General features: G+C 39.5%; 1 protein-coding gene across 1 annotated transcript in view; it reads left to right on the top strand.

Annotated features, from left to right (window-relative positions):
- LOC135233731 (collagen alpha-1(V) chain-like) overlaps nt 1–19,552 on the top strand; it is a 133,501-nt gene extending 113,949 nt beyond the window's left edge. The window contains exons 57-66 of the mRNA XM_064297531.1: nt 85–138; nt 5,576–5,683; nt 5,796–5,849; nt 6,186–6,221; nt 7,992–8,045; nt 8,349–8,604; nt 8,965–9,077; nt 10,258–10,326; nt 12,599–12,832; nt 17,503–19,552. Coding sequence (XP_064153601.1) covers nt 85–138; nt 5,576–5,683; nt 5,796–5,849; nt 6,186–6,221; nt 7,992–8,045; nt 8,349–8,604; nt 8,965–9,077; nt 10,258–10,326; nt 12,599–12,832; nt 17,503–17,649 — 1,125 coding nt within the window. The 3' untranslated portion in view covers nt 17,650–19,552. The remainder of the gene's footprint in view (nt 1–84; nt 139–5,575; nt 5,684–5,795; nt 5,850–6,185; nt 6,222–7,991; nt 8,046–8,348; nt 8,605–8,964; nt 9,078–10,257; nt 10,327–12,598; nt 12,833–17,502) is intronic.
- Nucleotides 19,553–20,351: the final 799 nt, after the last annotated feature.

Below are 20,351 nucleotides of genomic sequence, written 5' to 3'. Positions count from 1 at the left end.
GCTTCACTCTCAGTATCTCCGTGCTGAGAGGATGGTGACAGCCTAAATGACTGTTTGAATTGTCTCTGTGCCTGTCTCATTCAGGGTCCGCCAGGATTACCAGGTATGAAAGGTGACACAGGGGGAAAAGGTGAAAAGGTGAGCTCTGTTGTAGCACACACATCTGTGTGGTTTACTTAGAACTGCGTAAAATGCCTTTGAAATAAGAACTGTGCACCTTACTCAGCATGTATTACTATTGAATTATGTCCTATATATCTAGGACCAGGGGTTCTCATAGGCACACCAATGGCACAGTCAAATAACTAAATATACAACTGAGTTTCCAGTTGAAATATTTGTAAAAGCTATTTGATCTAAGTTGATCTAATATGGGGAGAGTCAGGACTGAAAGTGAAAGTCAGGATGGAGGTTTTTGAGCCAGTGGCTGTCACTCCTGGTCATGGAGAGCTGCAGAGTCTGATGGCTTTTATTGGTACCTAGAACTTGATTAGCACAGAAATTGGTCAGTTGAAGCAGTTGAGAACACAGTTAACTCAGGTGACCTGGTTTTTTTGGGACTCAGTCACCGATCTTAAGAAAAAAACAAATACCAGCAGCCTCTGTTGCTATTTTGGACTAGGATTGAGTATTACTGCAGTAAAAAGAAAAATTACTGATTTGGTGCAAATGGGACAGTTAGCAAAGGGGATTGACAAAGAGGCTACCGGACTTCTAGCTGGCGGAGGGCTGAAGTACAATGCGAGTAAAACAGGGGAAACAAACTGGTGGATCTATATATATCCTAATACCTTTGGACTCTTGATTGAGCTACTATTGAATAATTGGCTGTTTGGCATAATACAGGCATACCGAGGTGTGGCTCACTAAATGTCATTTGTCACAATTTCACACTAAATCATGTTTTTGAGTACTATAGTTTCACATCACACCACACAATGCTAAAAAAAGGCTGCACATAAATATATTTCAGTACAATACTGTGGGCCTCATTTTGCCAGAGCCAGTTGGATAATGACTGTGCATTATACATGTACGCAATGGGATGTTTATTGCTCCTGGTTCATGGCAGTATATTGACATACAAGAAAGGTGAATACTGATTCCAACTTAGGACATTATACTGGCATACAGCAAGGTGGCTATTGATCCTGATTTGGGATGGTATACTGACATCTCATTAAAAACACGTTTTCAACGTACAAAAATGCCAAGCCATTCACCCATACAAAATTTATATACAAGTCATTCATTCAAACTGGCTAAATCTAGGCCTGCCATTAAAAGTACTGATATAAATGACGCCAAGTTACTGTACTACAAACAATATAGGCTATCTTGCCTCACAGAAATTAAAGAAGCTGTATTCCAAAGCAATGCTACCTAATGTCTCCTAGATTGTTTCAATTCGCTTGGCCCTGTGTTTACAACCATACAGTGGATAAACAGGGTAAACATATGTATGGGTAGGTTTGTAAGAGTGAAGATTGATTGAATAGGTGTCAATATGTCCAGTTTTTATCTGTATGTACTGTATGTATTTAGCTGCCCAGCCTTTCTGTTGCATGAATGATTGTGTTTGTAAATGTGAATGTTACATGCTGTGAGGGAAATGTAATATTGTATGTATGTACAGTACCAGTCAAAAATTTGGACACACCTACTTACAGAAGGGGTTTCCCTTATTTTTACTAACTTTCACATTTTAGAATAATAGTCATCAAAACTATGAAATAACACAAATGGAATTATGCAGTGACCAAAAAAGGTAAAACAAATCAAAACTATATTATATTTAATATTATTCAAAGTAGCCACCCTTTGCCTTCATAACAGCTTGGCATACTCTTGGCATTCTCTCAACCAACGTCATGAGGTAGTCACCTGGGATGCTTTTCCAACAGTCTTGAAGGAGTTCCCGTATATGCTGAGCACTCGTTGGCTTCTTTTCCTTCGCTCTCCGGTTCAACTCATCCCAAACCATCTCTATTGGGTTTAGGTCAGGTGACTGTGGAGGCAAGGTCATCTGATGCAGCGCTCCATCACTCTCCTTCTTTGTCAAATAGCTCGTACACAGCCTGGAGGTGTGTTTGGGTCATTGTCCTGTTGAAAAACAAGTAACGGCCCAACTAAGCACAAACCAGATGGAATAGCGTGTCGCTGCAGACAGATTTCCACTGGTCTGATGTCCACTGCCTGTGTTCCTTGGCCTAAGAAAGTCTCTTCTTATTTGTCTCCCTCAGTAGTGGTTTCTTTGCAGCAATTCTACCATGAAGGCCTGATTCACACAGTCTCCTCTGAACAGTTGATGTTGAGATGTGTCTGCTGCTTAAACTCAGTGAAGCATTGATTTGGCCTCTAATCTGAGGTGCTGTTAATTGCCGATTTCTGAGATTGGTGACTCTAATAAACATATTCTGTGCAGCAGAGGTAACTCTTGGTCTGCCTTTCCTGTGCTGATCCTCATGGAGAGCCTGTTTCAAAATTGCACTTCATGGTTTTTGCCACTACACTTGAATAAACTTTCAAAGATCTTGTCATTTTCTGAATTGACTGTCCTTCATTTTTTAAAGTAATGATGGACTGTCGTTTCTCTTTGCTAAATTGAGCTGTTTTTGCCATATTACGGACTACTACAACCAGAAATGACGGCCTTCTACCCAATAGGGCTATTTAACACCCACCCTACCTTGTCATAACACAACTGGTAGGCATTAGGCATTCATGACATTCCACAAATTAACTTTTAAAGGCACACATTTACTGTGTGTTCCTTTAAAATGATGATTTAATCATTGTGCTTCAATATTCTCCACTTCTAAATTTCACTGAATTTCTAAATGAAAACTACTTGTTGGGGGGTGCATTTCAAAAAACATTTTTTTTTTTTTAAATTAAAATTTTTGTTTTGTGAAGACATTCATACATAGGCATCAACTTCACAATTTATATGTTTCTAAGAAACTAATTTAGAGAATTTCAGCCTTTAGATCAAAATGTCTAAGATGATGAAAAACATACATTCAGTCAGTGTCCAAACTTTTGACTGGTACTGTATGTACAAGATATATTTTACATTCAGTATTTATTGTATGTAGCAAATATACAAGAAGTTGTATATTTAGTGAAATGAACTTGACAACCAAGTATAAACATATATTTTCTGTAGGAATATGCTTTTCTGTAGGTATTCACCAGCAGTTTTGTACATTCGTTTAAATGTCTTGCATAAGGCAATTGTAGTTATTTGACACTTTGATGTGACACAAAGAGTGAATGATGACATTGTGAGATAGTAAGATTTAAAAACACAGGGCCAAGTGACTTGAAACAATTTAGGAGACATTGAGTAGCATCAACTTCTGTGAGGCAAGATAGCCTACACTGCCTGGCCAAAACAAAAGTCGCACACTCTAATATTTTGTTGGACCGCCTTTAGCTTTGATTATGGCGCACTCGCACATGTGTGAGTAACTTGGCATTTTTGTATGTTGAAAACGTGTTTTTTATGAGATATCATTTCTTTTTGCAAAGCGTTTTATTATGCGAGTGAGAAATGTGAAGTGACCCTGTAAGAAACGGTTGTGGATTATGGCTATCCTTGTGTGAATTTGCACAGTCTGTTGAGGGTGTACCGTTTAGCAGTTTTGGTTTGCTATATATGTAAAACAGTGGCTGTGACAAAGGGTGCGGTGGCGTAAGTGTAAACGGATCAGAAACGCAGGTGAAATATGGCCAGTGTATGTACTCACGGATTTGACGGCCATCCAACAAGCCTTGATTGACAAAAGGATCAGCAAGCCCGTAGAATTAGAGCTCCCTAGGTCGCAACTTGTGTACCCTTCTGTCCTGCTCCGTTGTCTGTTGTTTTGTGGAGATGCACTTTTAGTGTTTGTAAGGTTTATAAGGCATTTTGATAGGCTTATCTGCAGGTGGGAATCCTCTTCACTGTTTTCCTAAGCTAGAAAGCTAGGAAAACTTGATAGCGGAGAATAGGAGCAGACGCATATGTCCCAGCAGGCTTTGCATATGAGAAAATAACAACAGTGTGAGAGAAATTAGGATGAAATGACTAAATTGCGTAGTTGAAACAATATGTTTTTAGCAGAATGGGCATGTAGGTGAAGGCTGACATGATGACAGACTATAGTGCGAAGTAAATGAAGTGACCATGAGTGAGCTTAGTATCCTTATCGAACGGTATATATAACAGTCGCTATAGAATATTAGCCATTAAAATGGAGGGTTAAGTAATGTGGAATCTATTACACTTATGTGCTTTTCTCATGTTCAGTACTAGTAGTTATAATTATGAGTGAGTCATGATTTTAAATGTAACGTTTTAGTGGGGAGTTGCAGAACGTACATATGTAGTAATTGTTTTTATGTGGCTAGATAGAGAACAGGGTGAGGTGACATGAATGTAGAAACGTAGAATGTAGAAAAGGAATACATTTGCCATCATGAAATGCATATGGGTGGCCCTAAGTGAGTTTTGGTAAAGCAAATATAAGCGTAAGAAAAAATTAGTGTAAAAGAGGAAATTATCTGCCTGAGGGTGAGGCGGGATTCAATCCTTCATCCGGAGGTTTACCAGTTTGTGACTTTGTTAGTGCAGCACCATGACATATCTATGCAATGCGTGAAATATCATTAGCAAACCTGTCCGTGGTTTTAAAGAAGAACACAAGCCAGTAAGCACAGAAGAGCTCCCGTTGAATCCATATGGCTTGCCAATATTGTAGCCGGTTAATAACTGAACGTGCAGACGGTACATCATACTGCAGTGTATACGTTCTGTGAACGGCGGGTAGATATGGTGCAAAAGCAATAATTGAGAAGTAGTAGACAATTATTAGTGAGGGTAAAAGCAGATTAAAGAAACATGCTCCTAGCTGGGCTTGAACCTAGGACCCTGTGTTCCCAAGACTGTAACCTTGCCCACTAGGCCACAGCAGACTAGCTGTTTAAACTGGAAATGTTTCAGAATAAAAAGGTATGGGTATTTTGCGTGTGTATGCAAGTTTTTGATTGGGTCGTGTAAGTGAAGATTTGGCTGGTGTCGGTAAAATGTCCAATGGGGAGACATGTTGTTAGTGGGATTGGCGGCAGTAAAAATAAGAAGAAGAAGAAGAAGAAGAAGAATGAGAAGAAGAAGAAGGAGAAAACGCAAAATCCCCTTAGTTTGGGGCTTTATTGTGTGGACATGTGAAGTTGTTTGTGAATTCTGTCTATTGAAATGGGGTGAGAATGTACAGAATGTAATGTTTTTAAGTGCTGAGTGTCTGTTGTGGTTATTTCTGTGGGGAACCCTGAAAAGTGCCAAACTCTCGGTGCTGTATAGGTATGGGGCATTCCCTGCCAAGGCATAACTTGGCTGGATGTGCCATCCCAATACAGCAAGGTGAATATTGATCCTGATTTGGGAGATAACTAACACCGGAAAATGAATGTTAATCCTTATTTGGGAGATTACTTACACAGAGCAAGGTGAATTTGGATCCTGATTTGAAACAGTATACTGACAAACAACAAAGTTAATATTTATTTTGTTTTGTTGGCTCTTTCCTCTTAGGGGCACCCTGGACTCATCGGGTTGATTGGACCCTCGGGCGAGCAGGGAGATAAGGGTGAAAGGGGTCTTCCAGGCCCCCAGGGATTGACAGGATCCAAAGGTGACAGTGTAGGTGACCCACTGACTCCTCCTTCATCCTCCTTGAATAGATGCAACTTAACCAAAACTGGATGAGTGCATTGTAGATGTATGACATGGCTGCGGTTATCCCCCCTTCCAGGGCATTGCAGGTCCCACAGGTCCACTTGGCCCCCCTGGCCCTCCAGGACACCCAGTAAGTTCACCTGTCCTCAATTAGCAACATTCATTCCGAGGTGTGCATTCTTCAAAACGTGATGATGATGAATCAGGGCTTTCTGATTATTCTTTTATTAGATAAACTTTTATTAGGTTGTTTTTGCCTTTTTACTAGATGTGCAGAGGGCATAGGCTCAGTGTCTAGCTACTTGTTCCATCCTGGCAGAAAATTCCCAGCTGAAACATGACAGCTGTTAAAAATATAAACAATAGAAATGAGAACATGTTTCCTCATGAGTTTGTAATTAATAATATTGGACTGAATCCAGACACTTCTGACAAACTGAAAACAAGATTCTGTCTGTGTTAACAGGGTCCTCCTGGTCCGAAGGGTTCAAAGGGTTCAGGCGTAAGTATGGATTAAAAGGAAAACAAAATTTTCTGATTTAATATTCAGCTTTTTTTTTTGGCCAGTACATGGCATATGGCGAATGGTTGCACTAGAACAGTCACATTTTCGTCATGGATTTTTACGCTCTTGAGCCCGTTCTGTAAATTAGGGAATCACCATGCGCCAAAGTGGGAGGAGAGGTGCAGTGGGGGGTGTGTCAGTGAAGATCAAGCGGCGCACTGCAATTTCGGTGTCAGAGTAGACACCGATTGGCCCCTGTGCTACCTGTTCAGACCAGGTATATAGTGCAAGTTTCAGCCTAGTGCAGGATCATAACCTATTCAAAAGCCAGTCAACTGTTTTTGTGTGCTGTTTAATTTTACTTTGGTATAAATCCTGCAAGCAGGAAAAGTGCATACTGTGCATTTATCATTCATTGTCTATTTTCTTTCTTATCATGTCATTTATTGCATTTATTTCTGTTTTTAATTGTTGCTGGTCTTATACTACACTGTGGTCCCAGGATATTATATTCTGTTCTTTTTCTTACACCCATCAGTAGTGACAACAATAACACTAAATGCAACTTGTACTTCAGCAAACTTAAAATGTAGATAAAATGATACCTACATGCATTACCTGCATTGGTTAATTCTACATGTCGCTAGACAGCCTAAAAATAAAATTCATTCTGAATATGGAAATATTATGGGTTCTGTGCATTGCAGAATTAAAAATTATGTCCAAGGAGAAAATGGCCTGCAAATTATGCAAGCTGCAGCTGTCCTACTAACCCTGGAGATTGGTCAGTTCAGTTTAGTAAGCCTTGCCATTTTTGTAAATTAATGATGCACTGAGGACCAGACATCCTCTTTTTCCCCCAAATATTTCATCTTTTTGGAACTAAAAATATCCATTCAGACAGGTTTTTCTAAGTGCCTAAATTGTCTGGTTAGTTTTTGCTTGTTCCATAGACCATGGATAAATTATCAAATAGCCTAGTATGTTCATCATGCCCACATGCTCCATCCTCCATCCTTTATTGAAATCTAATGTATGCTTACTCTACTTTTGTTATAATTTTTGCTTTCATTTAAGCAACAGTTGATCTACATCATAAGTCATTTTAATGCTGTGATTGGCATCAATGGCATTATGATCTTCTCTGGTTTTATTTTTAAAAATAAAACTTCAACATGTTGTTGTCATTATTTCTTGGTTATATCATCGCGCATGTATGCTATTTAACTACAGGTTTAATGGGAAATTAAAACTGGGCCACAATAAGTATACATTTAGGCAACATTTTAATTGAAAATTTTGACAGAAGAAAATTAACTAATTTCTCTTGAGATTCATTTGAACTCAATTTGACGCACCCTACTCTGCAGTTCCCACACAAGGACGTCTTGGGATAAACTTGGTTGGGATGACCTTATTTGATTGACTGTGACTGAATCCGGCTGTAACATACCCACTGATAATACATTCAGCCTAATCCAGCTAATTTTCTACCAGTGCTTTTAGCTGTGCACTCCTCGTCTCTGGAAATGAAAATACCAAATTTCAGTAGTCACATCCTGTGTGCCTATGTGGACTGCGGCAATGCGCCATTGATTCCTGAAAATATAGCCCCCAGAATCATCATGCATTTTGTGGTCTCAGTAATCAGTTCCCTGCAGTGAAGGCCACAGGGTTGCTTTGTGGGGTCTGGATTGCTGCGATTGGCAGCAGTTATGCCTGGTTTGTTTCCTGGTATAAATCTGGGCTGTTTTATCATCACTGCAGGGCTATGCGGGTCAAAAGGGTGAGATGGGCATTCCTGGACCTCCAGGCCCCCCTGTAAGTCTGCATGTTTGACTTTAAAAGTCTGTACCCTCAGGTAGGTACCGGATTGTGAGTGCATGGTATGTAAGGTTGGATAGTATGTATAGTCCCACTTGCTTGGTCTCTCTTGCTCTCTCTCTCTTTCATACCTTCCCCATCTCTAAATCTCCCCCATTCCCTCGCTCCCTTCTCTCCATCTTGATGTGGTGGCATTTAAAAGGATGTGGTATACTGGGATTTGAGAGATCCGTAGGATGATATGTTAGCAAGAGAAGATGGAGGATTTAGTGTGTTTAATAAAGAACTTCTTGCCCTCAGGGTCCTCCCGGTGAAGTCATCCAGCCCCTCCCCTTGCAGTCCTTTCCTAAGAGGAGTAAGAGGAGCATTGATGGCAGCCAGCTGATGGGCAACACCGATGGCAACAAAGACTACAATGACGGGATGGAGGAAATCTTTGGTTCACTCAATGCCTTGAAGCAGGAGATTGAGCATATGAAGCACCCGCTGGGCACTCATGCCAACCCCGCCCGCACATGCAAGGACCTGCAGCTGTGCCACCCTGACTTCGCAGACGGTGTGCCACAGACCAGTCTTAAGCCGCGTTTCCACTGCAGGAACTTTACCCCGGAACTAGGAACCTTTTGAGGAACTCAGTGCGTTTTGACCGCAGGAACTAGGGTCTAAATTTAGTTCCGGGGGCTTTATTTTACCCACCAAAAAGTTCCTGCTCGGGGGGTAGTACTTTCCAAAAGTACCGGAACCTTTGGGGTGGGGCACAAGCGCTGAAAATTAGTTTAGTTCCTTGAAAAGTAGTTCCTGGGACTAAAAGTTCTTTTGGTGGAAACGCGGCTTTATATAGCACCTTTGACCGATCCTTGAGTGCTTTTTACCCTTACTAAATGCACTGGCAATGGTTGTGGTATGTCTGTTTCAGGCGAGTACTGGATTGATCCAAACCAAGGCTGCCCTGGTGACTCCTTCAAGGTTTACTGCAATTTCACAGCAGGGGGGGAGAGCTGCATTTACCCGGATAAGAAGTCTGCAGGAGTGAGTCCCACCTCCCTACTCTGCGAACACGACACTGTCCCAATAACTGAACATTCAGTTCACCTCTGTTTTTACATTACATTACATTAAAGCAGAGTTGATAGTCCGCCCTCCTTGTTTTTTTTTTTGTTTTTTTTATTTTTTATTTTTAATTCGTACAGGGAGAAAGTAGAGAAGGTAAAAGGTAGGGAAGGGATCACAGCTCAGAAGGTGTCATGGTGGGGAACTGAACCCCCACCAAACAAAGGGATTTGTATATGGCTAGAGAGTCGGCCACCCTATGGACTATGGCATGTCTGGCCAATTCATCCCCTTTTCACATCAATGTTTATGGCAATGGTATCTAAATTTACATAGTAAATAACTTATCCTCAGAAAAATTGTTCAAAAAAGCTGAGAAATTTGGGATGTGTATTCCACTAATGTCTGATCATTCTTTATTAATTTTGAGCAGGAAGCACAAGTACTGTTGCCTGTATGGGTTACTTTCAATCTACCCAGTCTTAGGTTGAGAGAGCTGTAAAAACAGGGGCAGCACCTCTCTTAAATTTTATTTTTAGTGTTCCTCATTCCCTATAATTGCATGTAAGTATGTTATCAAAGTGGCAAGAGTGAATTTGAACAGCACATTGTGCTTCTGTGGTGTGTGGGTGAATGAGCTTAAAAAAAGCTATAAAACCCACAGCTCCATTACCCCTAATGGTCCTTGGCAGTCTGCTTAGCCTGGTACTCTTGTTTTATTATGGATAAACAAGGCATTAACACAGAAGATATTTTCAGTGGGCTCTCTAATACAAAGCGTGTCTACTACTGGGGACATTATGGCTCAAATGTTAATCCCAGCCTGTACAATGGAACAGTCCACTCTCTGGCGTGGGGGTTAGCCCTGTGCTTTCCCCACACACTCACACACTCACACACACACAAACACACACAGATACTCTACCACTGAATGTATCATTCTTTAACCTTTTGAAGTATAGATTTTTTGGAATTTCATTTTAATTTTTTTCAATATTCTAAGGACTCAGTTCTACAGCTCTGTTGCATTCTGTTACCAGTAGTGATCATTACATCAGCATTCGAATGTTCAGTTTAGAACATTGTAATCACATATTTGTGATCTTACACCTTAAAGGATTAACTTATAGTTGGTCATCTCTCCTTTCCCATACCCAAGGTGAGACTGACCTCCTGGCCAAAGGAGATTCCTGGTTCCTGGTTCAGTGAATTCAAACGTGGCAAAATGGTAAGCTGACCTTGTGGTTTGTGTGAGTAATTTAATTTAATGAGTTGCTTCAGTATCTCTCACATTATCAATCCTTCAAGTAGAACATGGTTTTCCCTCCGGACCAGAGCAGTCCGACTCCAGTGTTTGCTGGTTTTTGGCGTTTCTGTACTGAAGTAGTTCATTTAAGTCACTGGTTAGCAAAGTCCATATAAACTTTTTTTAACAGCCAAAGCTGGTTGCTGACTGGAAGAAACCACAAAGATATGTTGATACTGCTGCCCTCCAGGACTTGAGAATCTGTTGCATTTTGTCCCTGCCTTGTTTCCCTTAGTTGTATGGTATGAATTTTTGTTTTCCTTTGATCTTTCTCTGCTGAAGGAACTGAAGCTTGGAAACATGCAGAGCTAGACCATTTTTGGGACTGTAGAGTGGTTGCTCTCTAATTCTCTGACATATGACATAGTGGCAGGATTGAAATGAGTTTATGAGTTGAATGTGGCAGTTCATGCCATGAAAGTGCCTGCAAACATCGACATACCTCACACTACACTGGATTACAATATTCATTTGATATTGTGTTCAGTGACTGCTGGCCAATTTAACCATTTTGCATCAGCAAGCTAGGTAAAAACATTTTTAAGCCAAATAAAGATGTTGATAAATGTTAATATAACAATCAAACAAAAAACAAATGAAAAACATTTTGCATATGCTGGCACACAGTGTCTAGCATGTGTCAGTCTCAGTGTTACTATCCTTTCAGATGAAGGATGGCTGTGTTACAATATACAGAAGATTTAACTGGAAAAAAAGACTGACAATGGAAAGTGATGGAAGAAAATAAATCTCAGGAGAAGGGGCACACAGCAGGCTGCCAACTATAGCACCTTTCTCCTTCATACAGGATCCAATCTTACTCTCTCACTATGCCGAGAACTCAATTTTCCCTCTTTGGGCCCTGCGGCATATCTTGCTTTTCATTGTCTGTTTAATCATAATTTAAAATATTTAATTCAGTGTTTTTTCATATAGCAGTTCTGATATGTAATTGTATGGGATAGCGTCCGTTCTCTGTGGTTTCACTGTGCATATTTCACACACTACAACTTAGTTTCTATCTTTTTATCTTTGTAAATGGCTCAGCTCTTCAATGTATCTGATTTGATGTTAGTTTACATTTTCTTTCCAAACCTCCTTCTTTCTATTGTACACAGGAGCAGGTGAGAATAGAGGATTTAGAATATGTATTATGACATACATGCCTGAAAGGTCTTCAGTTTGCCCTGACACATACAGTTGAGGCCAAAAGTTTACATACACATAGGCTAAAGACATTCAAACTCAATTTTTCACAACTCCACACATTTCATGTTACCATACATTTCCTGTGTTAAGTCAGTTAGGGTATCTTTGTTTCCATAAGAGGTTATTTCAAAATAATACCTAAGAGACAGATTTATTTCAGCTTTTATGTACTATATCAGATTTTCAGTGGGTAAATAGTTTACATACACTTTGTTAATATTTGGTGGCATTGCGTTTTAATTGCTTAACTTGAATCAAATGCTTGGGGTAACATTCCACATGCTTCTCACAATACTTTGTCGGAATTTTTGCCCATTCCTCCTGACAGAACTGGTGTAACTCGGGCAAGTCCGGTTTGTGGGCCTCCTTGCTCGGACATGCTTTTTCAGTTCAGTCCACAGATTTTCTATGGGATTCAGGTCAGGGCTTTGTGATGGCCACTCCTATACTTTCACTTTGTTGTCTTTAAGCCTATTTGTTAAAACTTTAGAGGCATTCTTAGGATCATTGTCCTGCTGGAAGACCCAGATGAGACCAAGTAACTTACTAGCAGATGTCTTGAGGTTTTGCTTCAGTATTTCTGGATAATGCTTCTTCCTCATTATGCCATCTATTTTCTGAAGTGCACCAGTCCTTTTTCCAACAAAACACCCCCACAACATGATGCTGCCCCATGCTTCACAGTTGGGATGGTGTTCTTCAGATTCACCCTTTTTCCTCCATACATAGCACTGATTATTATGGTAAAACAGTTCAGACCAGAGAACACTCCTCCAAAAGGCTAGATCTTTGTCCTGGTGATCACCTGCAAACTTCATTCTGGCTTTTTTATGCCAGTCTTGGCGTAGGGGCTTCTTCCTTGGTGCGACAGCCTTTCAGGCCATGGCAATATAGGATTCTCTTAATGGTGGATATAGATACTTTGGTACCTGATGCCTAGGCAGTCTCCCTGTATAGACCGTTCCCCTGTGTATTTTTTTTACAGATGTCCTATGTGGACTCTGAGGGGAACCCCATCAGTGTGGTGCAGATGACCTTCATTCGCTTGCTCAGCACCTCAGCCCGGCAGAACTTCACCTACAGCTGCTCCCGCTCGACAGCCTGGCACGACATCGTTCTCAACTCCTACGACAACGCCATCCGATTCCTGGGTTCCAATGACGAGGAGATGTCCTATGATAACAACTCCTACATCACCGCTCTGGCAGATGGCTGTGCGGTGAGGATTGGGTGTGGTGGGGTAGGAGGAGTAGCACAACCCTTATATGCCCCTCAGTCATTCCGTTATCCTGCCAGATAAATGCACTGCATGTTACACATATGACCACTGCGTTTTCCTAATGAATGTTTTATAACTATGGAAAATATTAATGGGGTGAGAGGGGAGAGAGAGCAGGGGAGCCATGACTGTGAAAAAAGGTTGCGATCACTCATCTGCCCGTCAGCCATGACAAACCTCTATATTAGGGGAGGGAGTTTTGAAAATCCAACTGCACTAGATTTAACCCCTTAGCGCACATGCCAAATCTGGCCACTCCTTGCCCATTTAGGGGGTACCCTATTTAAAGCTTTATAACTCCAGAGGTGAACACCATAGAGACTTGAAAAATGGCTTTAATGAAGCAAGACATTTGTACCATTTACAATACTAACTTAGATTAGTTTATATTCATAATTTTGGGAGAAATAAAGTGTCACAAATGCAATTGTCTAAGCAAAAAATCTAATTTGCTCTTTTTTAGATTGCAATGAAATACAGAGAGATTGCATATATAGCAGCAGGTTAAACTATACATGTCCTGGATCAAAAACTTCTTGACCACAAGTTCATAAAATCTAAGCGTGGATATGTACAACTACTATAGATCTATGAAGCAAAAACTAAGCAATGTACCCAGTGTCTCCAAATCTATCCAAAATGTCTAAATTATGCATTTCTGTAAATCACAGCATATTCACGTATTTCATTACAAATCAACTGTTTTGACTCACTGTTAATCATTCACTGTTGCATCATTTTCAAGTGGGAATTACAAGCTTTCCGTCAGTACAGTGGCCTAAAATATCTAGGGGTCCAGAGAAATATTCAAAATCTCACCAAATATGAATAAAATGCTTTTTGTCCATTATAAAGCATATAAATGAGATGAAACATTCACCAATATCTTCCTAAGTTTTTTCTTAAATTTGTTCTTAAGAAAGATCCTAAGAAAATTCTACGTCAGATTCACAACGTTCTTAAACTGCAGAATTGTTCGCACGTGTTCTTAAAATGATGAATCCCATTGTCCTCGTAAATGTAAAGCATTGTTCCTAATTAGCATAGGTAAACGCCCCGCCAATCCCCATAAAAGGGCATGAGACTGCAGGGCCGTGTGCACACAGAAATCGAAAAGAAAAGTTGAGAGCGAACAAAGTCAATAATGCCCAAACGAAAATCGAAAGACGGTGGAGCACCGGACTCCAAACATAACAAAAACTTAAGTAGTTCTGAAGAGGAGATATTGCTGAGGGAAGTGAACAGCAAATGATCTTTCATATTTAGTAGCGTCAGTAGTGGATATAAAATAACACAAAAAAGATGCATGGGATGCTATTACTCGTTCAGTGAACGCTGTATCTGGAGAAGGGCGCACAACTGATGAAGTAAAATAAATGGTTTGATGTCAAATCTGAGACAAAATAAATAAATAAATAAATAAATAAATAAATGCTGGTGGGCGTGGGCGCAAGGAATTGTGTGTTATGCATTCAAACGGCAAAGCGCTTCTCGTCATATTAATACTGCTAATTAAATCAACCAGCGGTAAACTGCATCGGAGTAAACCCGTCGCTGCACAAAACACTGCACAAAAAATGTATTGCCAGTCATTTTGGTGTCATCTCCCCAGTGACGACTCTGAATAAGTGTTCTCTTCTTCAACATGTCCAAGTGTTTAAAAAGTGTTACCTAAGTGCTGAGTTTGTATTCAAAATTGAAACATTTGCTTTTGTAGTATAGACCAAACATTGCATAATTGAAACCCCCAAAAATAAAAGGTCACTACGATGGTTTGATTTTTATCATTTATTTACAGAACTCCCGCTGAGGCAACCACCCTCTGAGGTGGAACCTGGCACCTTACTGCTTTGTAAAATAATGAAAATAATTATTTTAAAAAATATTATAAATGATAGAAATATTATTAATTTATTAGTAATTTAAATCCTATAATATTATACAACTGTAGAATTGAAGAAAGCGCAATAACCAATTATTTTACACAAACATGTCAGCACTCAAATGTGCTCTTGCATGTACGTAGATTCTGTGTGTTCCAATGTTCCAACTGTCACGTCATCACTGTTGCATGCATCACAAAAACTACTAAACTACCAATGAATGCTTACATTACAGTGTGAAATATCCTCATTAAAATGCCACTAACCTATTTAAAGACATTCAGTTTAAAAAATAACGTATATAACCGAAATATTTTGAGTAGTAATACTTACATAGCAATGCTGAAATCTTATCTGTGTTCAGTACATAGAGACAGAGACAGTAAATCAATGATTTTATGTCTTACTCCAGAAAACGATGTCAGCTAGGTCTATCAGCAAACAAATGGCTTAGCTTTGCTCAGAAGTCCTCAATAATATTTTCCAAGAAATTACGAAAAATCATTCAGAACATTTCGTCAGGTGCAGTGTCTTTTACTGCTACCACAGAGTGAATGCGATGATGAGAAAACTTTTGGTTACGCTGAGATATAAAACGCTATTCCAAAAGCATAATTAGACATGTTATACATCATTAGAAAGCTTATACTCTCACCTACTGAATAAATGAATGAAATGAAGACAGACTGTACTAAAAAGGGCAACAATGCCTTTAACAACACGTGTGGTATTACGCACAGCTATTTTGGAAGGTACCCAGGCGTCACGAATGCGCGTATATTCCACAAACGGATTATGACCACTCAGTCTCAAAAGGGACACCTCTACGCATATAACTAACAGTAAGGTTGTATATTTATTCAATATTTAGTCCCAGACATTGGCTGTAGAATGGCATGGTATCATTTAAAAAAACTTTTTCTCATTTATTTTGTTATTCAGTGAGCAGCGTTTTCACTGCTGTATTGGCATATCTTAGGGCTATTGTCGGGTTTATCTTGTTGCTATGACATAATATGATTTTTTAGTGGTGAACTAATATTTTTATGAATGCCAAGATAGACAATATTGTCCATTATGTCATGGGCGGGGGTGTAGTTGTAGATGAGACTGCAGGGAGGGGGTGCATGTTAAATGAACGACCAAAGTGACAATGGTGGCGCTGCGAAACTGCATATTCGGAATAGTTGTCGTGTATCATCTACTAATGAAACTAAAACGCGTTTCTGTTTTTAACTAATACTTTGGTTGCAGTAGCACTGAATGTCTGAGTTCAGTAATCTCGGCACGCCGGCGTGCCGACCACTAGGGGCTTTGCGCTAAGAGGTTATTCAGATTTTGTTAATGGCAGATTCAGCTAAATATCCAATGGATAGAATTATTGATTGCAGGACTGGAGTATTTGTGATGATGAAATCGGCAGGTAAGTGAAGAAGAAACAACGTGTGAAGTTGTATCTGAATTCTGTGTGTTTACATGAGGTTAGACGTTACAGAAGTTAATGTTCTTTAGGGCTGAGAGACTGTGGTCATTGTGGTTATTTCTGTAGGAAACCCTGAAAAGTGCCAACCTCTTGGTGCTCTGTAGGTATGGGGCATGCCCCGCCAAACGTAACTTAACAGATGGTGTACTTGCCGACTCAATCTAAGGAGTAGGGATGTGAAGGGCGCATAATTCTGACTAGTTGCTGCCTGAAATCAAATGATTGTTTTTTACTATACCACTAATAAAAATGCCACTATTTGAATCAGTGGAGACCATGAGATTAAAACATTTAAAAAGTCAAAAATGAGTATCACACGCCAGCATGACACCCCTGGGTGGGAGATGCGGCAGTGCCGGGGAACAACGTTGGTTGCTGCATGAAGAGAGAGAGAACGCACCCACACGAACATGAAATCAAATAAACCACCATCTTTACCATTTTCCATCATGGGTTCCGAGCAAAAACAATAAACTAAAACAACTAGCCAAAATAACAAATACAAAAGAAAGTAAATCAGTGCGACCACTTTCCCGAGCGCCACCCATAGCTGGCCCACTTTACAGCCGGCACCAGCTCCTCCAACATCCCAGCTGAGAATCACTTTCTCTTTATTTTATCCTGAGCTCTACAGTATGTGTATGTTAGGACCTTAAAACTGCTAGGTGTGCAGTGGTAAGAGTCAAAGAGGAATTCCAGGTTAAAGCGAATGCAATTTATTGTCCAGTATGTTAATAATGGCAATATACAGTGGTGCAAAAGTGTGTGTGGAGTTGAATGACTACATTATAATCTTCCCGAACCATTCCACGTTTTTCCTTATATACCCAAAAGATAAAAGCAAAACACCTAGTCATCAAATAAAAATGCAATCATGATAAAACAGAACATCAATGATCCTGCTTGCACAATCTCTGTAAGAATATCACACCGACTTAACCTTTGTATCTGGCTGGGCATAGGTATTAAGCTCTTTAGTCAGCGCCGCACCCCCAAAGTCTCTAAGTTGTTCCCCATGACATCTGCTTTCCAGAAATACAAAACGTGATTACATTGTATCATGGAGAACCTAAGGTTCACATAATGCTGATCAAGGAGGATGTTTTGCAACTCCCTGTCAGCACAGTAAAGATTCTGTTTTCCTTTGGGAGTCTGATAAGAGGCAGACTTCCGTGAACTGCCCTACACATACTAAGGAGATTCACACTTGTCACACGCTTCATACTTGTCCTTTTGTTTTTCAGGCAAAGAAGGGATATTCAAAAACTGTGTTGGAGATCAACACTCCCAGGGTGGAGCAGTTGCCATTTGTGGACATCATGTTCAATGATTTTGGTGAAACCTCACAGAAATTTGGCTTCGAGGTGGGCCCTGTCTGCTTCAGTGGATGAGACTGATAATAAAAATGTAATGAACAGAACACTGCAAATCAATGAATTACCAGAAAAACTTGTCATGCCAACACCAGGAAAAGGAAAACAATTCAATAAAAATTGTAAACTCCATGCACCCTCTCTCTGTCACATGCAAGTTTTGAAACTAGAGGAGTCGGTTACTGCAACTCAACACCACATGCCCTGTACCCCTCCACAACCCCACATCCACACTCTTAGGTGTGGTTCAGTTACTTTGCCTGAATGCTCTAATGTGTGCTTTTGTACCTTTGGGAATTTCACACGCTGAGAGGGTGCGACCTGCAGTGTCTCCTCCTATAGTGGGAAGTGGGAGATGTGCTTCCTCCCCAGTTTTGTTTATGTTATATACCCATTCTCAGAAACAGGGTTAATATATTATATATGTTTGGAGGTTTTCTTGTAATTTATAATGATGAAGATTTCAAAACATGCATGTGACTTTTTTAAATCATATGGCTGGAGAGTCCGTTGGGATGAAACAGAGAACAAAAACAGGAATGAAGTGTGAGACGCCGTGCTGCAGGAGCAAAGCACAGCTGTTTGTCATTTCAAAGTCAAATTATAATAATCCATATGGAAAATTTACACAACAATGTCATCTCATTGGAATAAAGCAAATGTTTACAACAATGGTTTGTCTTTCTTTATGGCTGCACCATTTTTTATTTTTGTAAAATTGCTGTTGTACACTTTCTTATTTCAGATTGAGCTGAGTATTTTCTTTTCATGTAAAAAAAATTACAGACTCATTTTTCACTTTACCGTTTCACTATATCTATGATATTTGCATAATATAGGGATAATATATATGTGTGGTGTCACATTGATACAGGCTGTGTACCTGCACATGTACCTTGCTATCCTCCAGCCATGGCCAGATTTGGACATTGCTAATTCCGGCCTTCTTCAACAGTGTATATGTTTTGTTGTGGCCTAGTCTTTTTGTTATGCATAACATTAAATTTGTAGAGATGCTTCTGTATATTTGTACAGCCTACCTGGTAGCAGGTACTAAAGTTACAGAAATAACTGTGATAATAGGCTTGTGGTAATCACAGGTTATAACAATTTGTTAAATGTGCGAAACACATCACTTATCCCGTTCACTTCTACAGGAGTTGAGTAGAACCCTGTGCATGGCCAGTGCTTTCTCAAGGGGGATTGTGGGTTGGCAGCATATGCACAACGCTTGTGTCCATCTGGACACAAGGCTGCTTCTGCATGGCTTTTTCTCAATTAAAACCTTGAAGTTTCTGGCTCTTTAGTGCTTTGTTGAAGACTGAGGCTAAAGCTGAAATTCTGTCTTCAGGGGATAAATGGGAAAACTTGAAGAGAGAGAGGGAGCAGGGAGGGCAGGCAGGCTGCAAACAGGGATATGTCAGGATATTACAGACCTTAAACAGCCTTTGGTGCTTGTGTTTTATTGTTCTTAACTCAAAGTACATCACAGAAATGTATTTGTTTGTGTGTATGCATGTTGATTTGTCAGTTTTACCTGATTTTACACTAAGTACATGCAGGGCAGACGGTACCTGTTTGGGTGGCTGACTTATTTGCATCTTCCAGGGTTGACTGAAGCAAATATCTCTACACACTACCTTCAACACATACAATAGAGCTTGTTTACAGTCTTCAATTTTTTAAAATTTGTTTTTTTAATATGAGACTTGAACAATTTCTGGTAGACATGTTCCGAAAAATATTCTGACATCCAGATTTAACACCTCGTTGTCAAAGGGACCTTAATTTACATTGTTCTGCAACCAACAGTAATATGTGTTGTAGCTTTTATCCTGCTTTGTTTGTTTTTAAGGTCTTATTGACCCTGTAAGGATATAAATTCTATTGTTTTTATGTCAATAAATTTAAATATCCTGTACTTTTCTGTGCATGTTCTTTGATTTTAATGCTGATGCTTCATAACCTGTCCGTAAAATTATTTTTTCTGAAAATGTCATTTTTTATAAAAGGTTCAACATTTTGTGAAACTGTATTTATGTGAATATTTAGTGGCATAAATTCATACTAATGGGACTGTAGTTATATAAAATTATGTGGCTGATAAGGAGGCAGTGGCTGTGCTTTTGTTACAGTTTGTGTCTGCAGTCTGCATCTAGAGTCTGTATCAGTATAGCTTGTATAGCTTGCAATGCATTTATGGTCTGTGAGTAGTTTGCAAATGCATTTATAGTTTGCATCTGCATTAGGCATCTTTGAGTACAGTTTACATGTATATCTACATATATGGTCTGAATCTGTGAGCAGTTTCACAAATGCATTTACTGTCCACATCTGTATTCTCTATCTGTGAGTACAGTGTGCAAATGCATTTACAGTCGGAATCTGCATTAGGCATCTATGAATACAGCATACACGTATATCTATATCTATGGTCTGAATGTGTGAGTACAGTTTGCAAATGCATATACAGTTTGCATGTGAGTACAGTTTACAGATGAATTTAGGGGTTTATTATTTACAAGGTAAGCTAAGGTACATAAGCAATAAGTCTATACAGTTGAGGCTAAAAGTTTACATACACTAAAAATTTTTACAAAAATGTTCACTCATGAAACCTAATTAAGTAAAGTTCAACTGTTCAAATAACTGAAGCTAAAACCATGCACTACTACGATCACACATTTCATGTTACTATACAATTAGGTATCTACTTTATG

This window comes from Anguilla rostrata, chromosome 10 (genome assembly GCF_018555375.3).
Source record: "Anguilla rostrata isolate EN2019 chromosome 10, ASM1855537v3, whole genome shotgun sequence".
Taxonomy (NCBI): Eukaryota; Metazoa; Chordata; class Actinopteri; order Anguilliformes; family Anguillidae; genus Anguilla; species Anguilla rostrata.
This window is presented reverse-complemented; position numbering and strand designations above follow the sequence as displayed.